The sequence below is a fragment of the Anolis sagrei genome, chromosome 12 (assembly GCF_037176765.1).
Source record: "Anolis sagrei isolate rAnoSag1 chromosome 12, rAnoSag1.mat, whole genome shotgun sequence".
NCBI lineage: Eukaryota > Metazoa > Chordata > Lepidosauria > Squamata > Dactyloidae > Anolis > Anolis sagrei.
In genome coordinates, this window is record NC_090032.1 from 5,259,012 (window position 1) to 5,272,356 (window position 13,345).

General features: G+C 31.1%; 1 protein-coding gene across 1 annotated transcript in view; it reads left to right on the forward strand.

Annotated features, from left to right (window-relative positions):
* The window catches only part of MLLT11 (MLLT11 transcription factor 7 cofactor), an 80,009-nt gene extending 70,170 nt beyond the window's left edge, over window positions 1–9,839 (forward strand). The window contains exons 2-3 of the mRNA XM_060758499.2: window positions 4,094–4,165; window positions 9,429–9,839. Coding sequence (XP_060614482.2) covers window positions 9,435–9,704 — 270 coding nt within the window. The 5' untranslated portion in view covers window positions 4,094–4,165; window positions 9,429–9,434 and the 3' untranslated portion in view covers window positions 9,705–9,839. The remainder of the gene's footprint in view (window positions 1–4,093; window positions 4,166–9,428) is intronic.
* Window positions 9,840–13,345: the final 3,506 nt, after the last annotated feature.

The window sequence follows — 13,345 nt, forward strand, 5'->3', positions numbered from 1 at the left end:
CCAGGCGTGCCTAATTATGTGTCCATAGACTCTGGTTGGAAAGGGGACCCCAAAGGTCCTCCAGACATGTCTCATTCTGTGTCCATAGACTATAAAGTTGGAAAGGGGACCCCAAAGGTCATCCAGACATGCCTCGTTCTGTGTCCATAGACTATAAAGTTGGAAAGGGGACCCTAAAGGTCATCCATACATGACTCATTCTGTGTCCGTAGACACGAATGTTGGAAGGGGACCCCAAAGGTCATCCAGACGTGCATCATTATGGACCCATAGCTGGTAGGAGGACCCAAAGGTCATCCAGATGTGCCCCATTCAGTGTCCATAGACACTAATGTTGGAAGGGGACCCCAAAGGTAAACTAGACATGCCTCATTCTTTGTCCATAGATTTTAAAGTTGGAAAGGGGACCCCAAAGATCATCCAGACATGCCTTGAAGGAGGACCCAAAGGTCATCCAGACATGCCTCGTTCTGTGTCCATAGACTATAAAGTTGGAAAGGGGACCCCAAAGGTCATCCAGACGTGCCTCACTCTGTGTCCATAGACACTGGTTGGAAAGGGGACCCCAGAGGTCATTCAGACGTGCCTCTAATGTTGGAAGGGGACCCCAAAGGATATCTAGACATGCCTCCTGCTGTGTCCATGGACTCTAAAGTTAGAAAGGGGACCCCAGAGGTCATCCAAACGTGCCTTGAAGGAGGACCCAAAGGTCAACCAGAGGTGTCTCATTCTGTGTCCATAGGCTCTGAAGTTGGAAGGGGGCCCTAAAGGTCATCCAGACGTGCCTCATTTTGTGTCCATAGACTCTAAAGTTGGAAAGGGGACCCCAAAGGTCATCCAGACATGCCTCTAATGTTGGAAGGGGGACCCCAAAGGTCATCCAGACATGCCTCTAATGTTGGAAGGAGACCCCAAAGGACATCCAGACGAGCCTCATTCTGTGTCCGTAGACACTAATGTTGGAAGGGGACCCCAAAGGACATCCAGACGTGCCTAGTTCTGTGTCCATAGACTCTGAAGTTGGAAAGGGGACCCCAGAGGCCATCCAGACGTGCCTCTAATGTTGGAAGGAGACCCCAAAGGACATCCAGACGAGCCTCATTCTGTGTGCATAGACACTAATGATGGAAGGGGACCCCAGAGGTCATCCAGAGGTGTCTCATTCTGTGTCCATAGGCTCTAAAGTTGGAAAGGGGACCCCAAAGGTCATCAAGACATGCCTCTAATGTTGGAAGGGGACCCCAAAAGTCATCCAGACCTGCCTAATTCTGTGTCCATAGACTCTGAAGTTGGAAAAGGGACCCCAAAGGTCTTCCAGACATGCCTCTTATATTGAAAGGGGACCGCAAAGGTCATCCAGACCTCCCTCCTTCTGTGTCCATAGCCTATAAAGTTGGAAAGGGGACCCCAAAGGTCATCCAGACGTGCCTCATTCTGTATCCATAGACTCTTAGAGTTGGAAGGGGACCCCAAAGGTGACATGATAAAAAGGAAACCGAGCCATTTTGGAGGTTGTGCCGATTGTACACCCCAAGAAAGAGGAAGCGGTGAGAAGGTCACTTCCTGTTATTTAAAAAGTTTCTTCGGTTGCTTGAAAAGTTGCGTGTGACTTTTTTTTTTTTTTTGCAGATCAGAATGAAGCCCGTTGTTGGTCCATAAAGGTACAATTAGGCACATAATATATTATTAATAATATTATTTATTAATTTATTATTATTATTATTTTATCCGCCTGTCCTCATGGCTACATAGGTAAAAGTGATAATTAAACAACGGAATATATATATATATATACACACACACACACACACACTCAAGTGGCTCACGATCGAAAACATTACAGCTTAAAATATACAATAACAAAACTGTGTATCATTATATATATATTATCAGTAGTAATTATATTTAATATATTAGGATGACTATATTAGAGCCCTTGGTGGTGCAGGGGGTTAAAGTGCTGAGCTGCTGAACTTGCTGACCAAAAGTTTGGCAGTTAGACTCCAAGGAATGGGGTGAGCTCCCACTGTTAGCCCCAGCTCCTGCCAACCTAGCAGTTCGAAAACATGCAAATGTGAGTAGATCAATAGGTACCGCTCCAGTGGGAAGGTTACAGCGCTCCATGCAGTCATGCCGGCCACATGAGCTTGGAGGTGTCTATGGACAACACCGGCTCTTCGGCTTAGAAATGGAGATGAGCACCAACCCTCAGAATCGGACATGACTGGACTTCATGTCGAGGGGAAACCTTTACCTTCACTATATTATTATTATTATTATTATTATTATTATTATTATTATATGCAAGAATTATTATTAGCATTATATTGTTTTTCATTATGATATCAATATTATATGTATATACAATATATTATATTGTTGGTATAGCACAATATTATATATAATTGTAATATACCACTATATTGCAATATTATTAGTCATATATATATATATATATATATATATATATATAAATTTAATAATTAAGACATTTATATTTATTACATTGATATTACATATAATATTGATAATATCAAATCGAATAATAATAGCAAATAAAATAATAAATCCAATATTATGATCATATAATAATAAATATTATAATATATAGTGTAATAAATGTAATTACACTATTTATTATATTTATTATTATATGATCATAGTATTAGAGTTACTATTATTTCATTTGATATTATTATTAGATTTGTTAGTAATAGTATTATATTTATTATGAAACATATTATTATATAGGCTTTATTAGGATGATATTTAATGCATTGATATTTATTGCATTTGTTTCTGTTTATTATAATATTAAAATATTATTAAATTTATTAATATTATATATATAGTTTCTGTTTATTATAATATTAAAATATTAATATGTTATATAGATATGTTTCTATTTTTGTTTATTATATTATTAAAATATTATTAAATTTATTAATATTATATATATAGTTTGTTTATTATAATATTAAATATTATTAAATTTATTAATATGTTATCTATATAGTTTCTATTTATTGAATTAAAATATTTTTAAATTTATTAATATTATATATATATATAGTTTCTGTTTATATATTATTATTATTATGTATAATTATTATTAGAATAAGACTAGAAATTGAACTGATATATTATTATTATGTATACTTATTATACTTATTATTATGTATACTTATTATTAGATTAAGGTTAGAAACTGAACTAATATATTATTATTATTATGTATAATTATTAGAATAAGATGAGAAACTGAACTGATATATTATTATTATTATTAAATTTATTAATATGTATTATATTATTGGTAGAGTACAATATTAATATTATATATAATTATATTGTACTATACCACGATATTGCAATATTATTAGTCATATATATATATATATATATATATATAAAATATAATAATATATAATAAATATATATAAATATATATAAATATATATAAATATATATAATATATAAATATATATAATAATATATAATAAATTTATTAATGTGTCATATATAGTTTGTTTATTATAATATTAAAATATTAAATTTATTAATATTATATATATAGTTTCTGTTTATTATAGTATTAAAATATTATTACATTTATTAATATTATATATATAGTTTCTGTTTATTATATTAAAATATTATTAAATTTATTAATATTATATATATATAGTTTCTGTTTATTATAATATTATAATATTATTAAATTTATTAATATTATATATATAGTTTATTATAATATTATAAAATTATATATATATATAAAAATTTCTATGTATTATTATAGGAGGGCCATAATAATAAATAAATATATAATATATAATGCAAGTAGAGCCAGGATTCATTCTAAATAGAGCCGACGGCCTCATCATTTCCTTGCAAGACAAGTGCACCATTCCTGGGATGCTTTGCTGGGCTCCTTAGATGCCAGAAATAGAAGGAATCCCACCCACCCCTGATGCACGAGGGCTGGGCCCGGCGTCACTGCCGTCGTCGTGCGAGGAGGGGCTGCTGCGGTGCTGCACAATCGTGCAAAGCACACTCGTCCAGACAATAGACCAGCTGCACCATCTGTGTCTGCATCTCCCCATCGCCAGCATCTTTGGGAGCTAAGCCGCCGTCTGGGACTCCGAACCCTTCTGGACAAAAGGTCAGCCAAGGAACTGATGGAATATAATAATAATATAATAATCATAATTATTCTCATATATATATATATGAACAATTGTAATGTATTTCTTTGACGCTCCAATGCTTGTCAGTTTCAGACCATTAACAATCATAGAAATCAATCTATCAACCGATATATTATTATTATTATGAGTATACATCATTATTATTATATTATTATTAGTATTATTATTGTGTATTTCTTTGACCTTCCAATGCTTGTCATTTTCAGACCATTGATAATCATAGAAATCAATCTATGAACTGATATATTATTATTATTTTGATTATACATTATTATTATTATTATTATTATTATTATTATTATTTCTTTGACCATCCCATGCTTGTCATATTCAGACCATTGACAATCGTAGAAATCAATCTATGAACTGATATATTATTATTATTATTATTATTATTATTATTATTATTAGTATACATCATTATATTATTATTATTATTATTATTATTATTATTATATATTTCTTTGACGCTCCAATGCTTGTCAGTTTCAGACCATTGACAATCATAGAAATCAATCTATGAACCGATATATATTATTATTATTATGAGTGTACATTATTATTATTATTATTATTATTATTATTTTGTATTCCTTTGACAGTCCCATGCTTGTCAGTTTCAGACCATTGATAATCATAGACATCAATCTATGAACTGATATATTATTATTATGAGTAATTATTATTATTATTTTCAATCTATCAACCGATATTATTATTATTATTATTATTATTATTATTATTACGAGTATATATTATTATTATTATTATTATTATTATTATTATTATTATTATGTATTTCTTTGACCCTCCCATGCTTGTCATTTTCAGACCATTGACAATCATAGAAATCAATCTATCAACAGATATATTATTATTATTATTATTATTAGAATAAGGCTAGAAACTGAACTGATATATTATTATTATTATTATTATTATTATTATTATGCATTATTATGTATAATTATTATTAGACTAAGGTTAGAAACTGAAATGATATATTATGATGATGATGATGATGATTAGAATAAAACTAGAAACTGAACTGATATATTATTATTATTATTATTATTATTATTATTATTAGAATAAGGTTAGAAACGGAACTGATATATTATTATTATTATTATTATTATTATGCATTATTATGTGTAATTATTATTAGACTAAGGTTAGAAACTGAAATGATATATTATGATGATGATGATGATGATTAGAATAAAACTAGAAACTGAACTGATATATTATTATTATTATTATTATTATTATTGTTATTATTAGAATAAGGTTAGAAACTGAACTGATTTATTATTATTATTATTATTATTATTATTATTATTATGTATAGAATAAGGCTAGAAACTGAACTATTATTATTATTTATAATTATTATTAGAATAAGGTTAGAAACTGAACTGATATATTATTATTATTATGTATAATTATTAATAGAATAAGACTAGAAACCGAACTGATACATTATTATTAATAATTATTATTATTAGAATAAGGCTAGAAACTGAACTGATATATTATTATTATTATTATTATTATTATGTATAATTATTATTAGACTGTTAGAAACTGAACTGAACTATTATTATTATTATGTATAATTATTATTAGAGTAAGACTAGAAACTGATATATTATTATTATTATTATTATTATTATTATTAGACGAGAAACTGAACTGATTTATTATTATTATTATTATTAGAATAAGGCTAGAAACTGAACTGATTTATTATTATTATTATTATTATTATTATTATTATACATTATTATTCTACATCATAAAATAAAATCAAATTATTAAAATATCAGGATTAAGAGACTGTTCGGTCTTGTTTCGTTCCGATTTCGGAGCGATACACGAATGGTTTCGAGGATATTGTGCCAAGTCATTGGCTCAACTGAGGCTTTCCAGAAACGTCTCTGGATTGCATCAAAGGACAGAAATATCCCTTCCATTCCGTCTATTTAAAAAAAAAGCAGGTGTCGGCTTGTTTTCCCATATTGAAGAGTGATCTAATTTTCCGAGGAAGCCATCAGGGGGGCATCTACACTGCGGAATTAATGCAGTCTGACGCCACTTTGGGAGGGAAAGGCCTTGCAAAACCACAACCCTGGACCAGGGTGGGAGCGGCACTGCGGTGAAAATAATACGCAGTCAGGTGGAGGGATGGATGGAGGAGTCTCATACTCCTCTGCTGCCTTATAACTATTGCTATTGTTGTTATGTCTTCCCTTCTTCTTTCTTTCCTTTCCCTTCTTTTACTATCTTCCTTCCTTCATTCCTTCTTCCTTTTCTCTTTATTTCCTTCCCTCATTCTTTCCCCCCTTTCTTTTCTCCTCCCTTTCCCTCTCCTTTTCCATTCTTCATCCTCTCCTCCTCCTTTCTCCATTCTTTTCTTTGCTCTTTCTTTTCCTTCTCTTGCTTCTTCTGTCTTTCTTTCCTCCTTCCTTCTCCTTCCTCCCTTCTCTTCCTTTCCCCCTTTCCCCCTTCCTTTTTCTCCTTTCTATTTTCTCCCCTTCCTTTTTCTATCTTCTTTTTTCCTTCCCTCTCTTGCCTTCTTTCTCCTTTCCTTTATTTCCCTTCTTTCCTTCCCTTCCTCCCATTCTTTCTTTCCTCTCCTCCCTTCCTCCTTCCTGTCTTTTTTACTTCTTTCTCTTCCCTTTCTCCTCCCTTCTTTCTTTCCTCCTCTTCCTTCCTGCTTTTTCTATCTTTTCCCTTTCCTTTCTCTTCCCTTCTTTCTTTCCTTTCCTTCCCTTCCTGCTTTTTCGATCTTCTCTCCCTTCCCCAATTCTTTTTTTCTTCCCTTCTTTTCACCTCCTTTCTTTCTTTCTTTCTTTCTTTCTTTCTCTCTTTCCTCCCCTCCCTCCTTCCTTCTCTATCTTCACTTCCTTCCCTTCTTCCTTTCCCTTCCTTTTTTCCCTTCCTTCCTTCATTTCTCTTTCTTTCTTCTCTTCTTACTTTTTTCTATTTCTCTCCCTTCCCTAATCCCTTTCTTCTTTCTTCCTTTCTCTTCCCTTCTTTTTCTTTCTTTCCTCCTTTCATTTCTATTTCTATTTCTTTCCTTCCCTCCCTTACTTCTATCTTCTCTCCCTTCCCTAATTCCTTCTTTCTTCCCTCCCTTTCTCTTCCCTTTTCTTTCTTTCTTTCCTTTCCTCCCTTCTTTTTCTACCTTCTCTCCCTTTCCTAATACCTTCTTTCTTCCCTTTCTTCCTTCTTCCCTTCCCTCCCTTTTATCTTCTCTCCCTTCCCTTTCTCTTCCCTTTTCTGTCTTTCCTTCCTTCTTTTTCTATCTTCTCTCCCTTTCCTAATTCCTTTTTCTTCCCTTCCTTCCTTCTTTCTTCCCTTCCTTCCTTCTTTCTTCCCTTTTTCTACCTTCTCTCCCTTTCCTAATTACTTCTTTCTTCCCTTCCTTTTTTCTTCCCTTCTTTTTCCATCTTTCCACTTTTCATTTCTTTCTTTCTTCCCTCCCATCCTTTCTCTTCCTTTCTTTCCTCTCCTTCCTCTCTTCCTTCTCATTTCCTTCCTTCTTCCCATACACATCACCTTTCCTTCCCAATGACATCACAGAGGGCCGCCTAGCAACACACCTACACACACACATACATTTTCCAGTCATGGCGAGGAACTGATCTACATTTCCCCGACTGATTCTTCGTTGACTCGCGTCACTCCCTGCTATCATCTTGTAATTTAACCTCAAACGTCGTTATTTATTTAACCAACATTGTGTTTTAATTTACAGGAGTTTTGAGGACAGGGGTTGGTGTCTTATTTGTCTGCGTATTTTTTGTTCTTGATTATTGATATGGTCAGTGGACTAATCAATAAACAGATCGATTGATCAATATGGTTTTATATGTAGACGACCTCTGGATGGTTGCGAAGATAGGCCTCCTATACTATATGTAGATGACCTTCTGGTGGTTACCAATAAAGGCGTGCTATACTATACATAGATGACCTCCTGTTGGTTGCCAAGATAGGCCTGCTATACTATACGTAGATGACCTCCAGATGGTTTCCAAGATAGGCCTGCTGTACTATATGTAGATGACTTCCTTATGGTTGCCAAGATAGGACTGCTGTACTATATGTAGATGACCTCCTTGTGATTGCCAAGATAGACCTGCTATACTGTATGTAGATGATGTCCTTATGGTTGCCAAGATAGGCCTGCTATACTATACATAGATGGCATCCAGATGGTTGTCAAGATAGGCCTCCTATACTATACGTAGATGACATCCAAATGGTTGCCCAGATAGGCCTCCTATACTGTACGTAGATGACCACCAGATGGTTGCCAAGATAGGCATGCTATACTATACGTAGGTGACCTCCAGATGGTTGCCAAGATAGGCCTGCTATACTATACGTAGATGACCTCCAGATGGTTGCCAAGATAGGCCTGCTATACTATAAGTAGATGACCTCCAAATGGTTGCCAAGATTGGGCTGCTATACTGTACGTAGATGAACTTCTTATGGTTGCTGATAGACCTGCTATACTGTACGTAGATGACCTCCTGATGGTTTCCAAGATAGGCCTCCTATACTATATGTAGATGACTACCCTTATGGTTGCCAAGATAGGCCTACAATACTATACATAGATGACCTCCAGATGGTTGCCAAAATAGACCTGCTATACAGTATGTAGATGATGTCCTTATGGTTGCCAAGATAGGCCTCCTATACTATACATAGATGACCTCCAGATGGTTGCCAAGATAGGTCTGCTATACTATACGTAGATGACCTCGTTATGGTTGCCAAGATAGGCCTGCTATACTATACGTAGATGACCTCCTTATGATTGCCAAGATAGGCCTGCTGTACTATATGTAGATGACCTCCTGATGGTTGCCAAGATAGGCCTGCTATACTGTACGTAGATGACCTCCTTATGGTTGCCGATAGACCTGCTATACTGTACGTAGATGACCTTCTGATGGTTGCCAAGATAGGCCTCCTATACTATACGTAGATGACCTCCTATTGGCTGCCAAGATAGGCCTGCTCTACTATACGTAGATGACCTCCACATCGTTGCCAAGATAGGCCTGCTATACTGTATGTAGATGACCTCCTTGTGGTTGGTAAGATAGGCCTGCTATACTATAAGTAGATGACCTCGTAGTAGTTGCCAACTACCTGATCGAGGTCAATAACGGCACGCTCCAATTCTCTTGGCAGGCAGCGATGAGGGACACCATCAACTCCCAGTACGACTCCTTCCTCTTCTGGCGCATGCCCATCCCGGAGCTGGACCTCTCCGAGTTGGAGCTCCTCGGCCTGACCGACATGGCCGCCTACAAGCCCAAAGGTGGAGTGGCCACGGGCCGCGACGCACAAAACCGCCCCTCTCCGGACGGCGAAGACGGCGACGACAGCCTCCTCCAGTTCAACAGCTTCAACTTCTGGAGGGCCCCCGTCGCCCGCATCAGCCCCATCGATTTTGACCTGATCTGAACTCCCGGCCGGAAACGGCCCGCGAGCCGTCGTTTTGCCTTTCAACCTCCCTTCGTTGTGTTTTTCATTCTTCCTTTTCTTTCCAACGCACTTTCACAACGGTTCTGTTTTCTAAAATATGTGATTGTCACTCTGTGCTTGTGTTTGTGCTCATTCTTCACGACAACGTTGTCTCTTGAAATCCTTCTCGAAAAACAAAACAAAACGAGCTTATGATCCGAACCGACATAAACGTATTTGTGAAAGTTAAGCTGAGTTGATGAGATTGGCTCCAAAGGTTCGAGGATGATGGTGATGATGATGATGATAGAAACCCATGCAAGAAAAACACAATCAAAGCACACCAACTAATGATTATCCTGTATTTGTAATAATAATAATAATAATAATAATAATAATAGAAACCCATGCAAGAAAACCACAATCCAAGCACCGCAACAGATGGCCATCCAGTCCTTGCAATAATAATAATAATAATAATAATAATAATAATTTGCAATAATAATAATATTTGCAATGTTATTATTATTATTTGCAATAATAATAATAATAATCCAGTCCTTGCAATAATAATAATAATAGTAACCCATGCAAGTAAAACACAATCCAAGCACCGCAACCGATGGCCATCCAGTCCTTGCAATAATAATAATAATAATAAAAATAAGAAGAAGAATTTGCAATAATAATAATTATTATATTTGCAATATTATTATTATTTGCAATAATAATAATAATACTAATCCAGTCCTTGCAATAATAATAATAATAATAATAGTAACCTATGAAGAAAACCACAATCCAAGCACCGCAACAGATGGCCATCCAGTCCTTGCAATAATAATAATAATAATAATAATAATAATAATAATAATAATAATAATTTGCTATAATAATAATATTTGCAATGTTATTATTATTATTTGCAATAATAATAATAATAATAATCCAGTTCTTGCAATAATAATAATAATAATAATAATAATGGTAACCTATGAAGAAAAGCACAATCCAAGGACCGCAACAGATGGCCATCCAGTCCTTGCAATAATAATAATATTTGCAATGTTATTATTATTATTTGCAATAATAATAATAATAATAATAATAATAATCCAGTCCTTGCAATAATAATAATAATAATAATAATAATGGTAACCTATGAAGAAAAGCACAATCCAAGGACCGCAACAGATGGCCATCCAGTCCTTGCAATAATAATAATATTTGCAATGTTATTATTATTATTTGCAATAATAATAATAATAATAATAATAATAATCCAGTCCTTGCAATAATAATAATAATAATAATAATGGTAACCTATGAAGAAAAGCACAATCCAAGGACCGCAACAGATGGCCATCCAGTCCTTGCAATAATAATAATATTTGCAATGTTATTATTATTATTTGCAATAATAATGATAATCTAGTCCTTGCAATAATAATAATAATAATAATAATAATAATAGTAACCTATGAAGAAAAGCACAATCCAAGCACCGCAACAGATGGCCATCCAGCCTTTGCAATAATAATAATAATAATAATAATAATAATAGTAAGCTACGAAGAAAAACACAATCCAAGCACTACAACAGATGGCCATCCCATGTTTGTAATAATAATAATAATAATAGTAATAATAGTAAGCTATGAAGAAAAACACAATCCAAGCACCACAACAGATGGCCATCCAGTCCTTGCAATAATAATAATAATAATAATAATAATAATAATAATAACCTGTGAAGAAAAGCACAATCCAAGCACCACAACAGATGGCCATCCCATGTTTGTAATAATAGTAATAATAATAATAGAAACCCATGCAGAAAAACATATAATAAAAGCTGTTCCAGGGGAAATCCCAAATACATAATGGAGAATTAATAATTCTAGTCCTTATTTGGGAATGTCCTTCTGGTGGCACGAGGAGAAAGGACAGCAATCTCGAAAGCAAAGAAGAAAAATATTCGGTATGTATGTATTCTGGAAATTTTGAAACAGAGGTTGGATGGGCGCCTTTGGATGCATGGATCCCTAGTTTGGCAAGGGGTCAGACTAGATAACCTTGTGGGGTCCCTTCAACTTGAATAATAATAATAAACTATATTTATAATAATCTGAATATAGCTATATCACACAATATAGTATTATACCTCATCTAACTATATTACACAATGTTATAATATAAGGTATTTAGAATATAATTTTAATAATATAACATATATACTATATAATCCTCATCTAACTGTATTACACTATAATATTATAATATATTATAAGATATTAATAGTATGATTTTAATAATATATAATATATACTATATAATCCTCATCTAACTATATTACACTATAATATTATAATATATTATAAGGTATTAATATTATATATATTAATACATAATATATAATAATACATATAATAATACATATAATACATAATATATAATAATACATATAATATATACTTATCATACAAATGTTCCACAATATAATATATGATAAGATATTAATAATATAATATTTAATAATATAATCTATATTATATAATAATTTTAAATAATACAATAAATATAATATATTATAAGGTATTAATAATGTAATATTTAATAATATAATATATATAATATAATAATTGTAAATAATATAATAAATATAATATATTATGAGATATTAATAATATAATATTTAATAATATAATAAATATAATTGTAATTAAATATAATAAAATATATATATTATAAGGTATTAATAATATAATATTCAATAATATAATATATATATATATAATTGTAAATAATACAATAAATGTAATATATTATAAGGTATTAATAATATAATATTTAATAATATAATATATATAATATAATAATTGTAAATAATATAATAAATATAATATATTATGAGATATTAATAATATAATATTTAATAATATAATATATATATATAATTGTAAATAATACAATAAATGTAATATATTATAAGGTATTAATAATATAATATTTAATAATATATATAATATAATAATTGTAAATAATATAATAAATATAATATATTTTGAGATATTAATAATATAATATTTAATAATATAATATATATAATAATTGTAAATTATATATATATATATATAATTGTAAATAATATAATAATATATAAAATTGTAAATAATATAATAAATATAATATATTAAAGGTTTTAATAATATAATATTTAATAATATAATATATACAATATAGTAACTGTAAATAATATAATAAATATAATATATTAATAATATAATATTTAATAATATAATACATATAAATTATTATAAGGTATTAATAATATAATATTTAATAATATAATCTATATTATATAATAATATTTAATAATATAATAAATATATTATAAGGTGTTAATAATATAATATTTAATAATATAACATATATGACATAATAATTGTAAATAATACAATAAATATCATTTATTATAAGGTTTAAATAATATATAATAATATATAAAAATTGTAAATAATATAATAAATATAATATATTATAAGGTATTAATAAAATAATATTTAATATTATTAAGTAAGTAAGAAGTAATAAATAATATAATATATATAATATAATAATTGTAATCCATATTATAACTA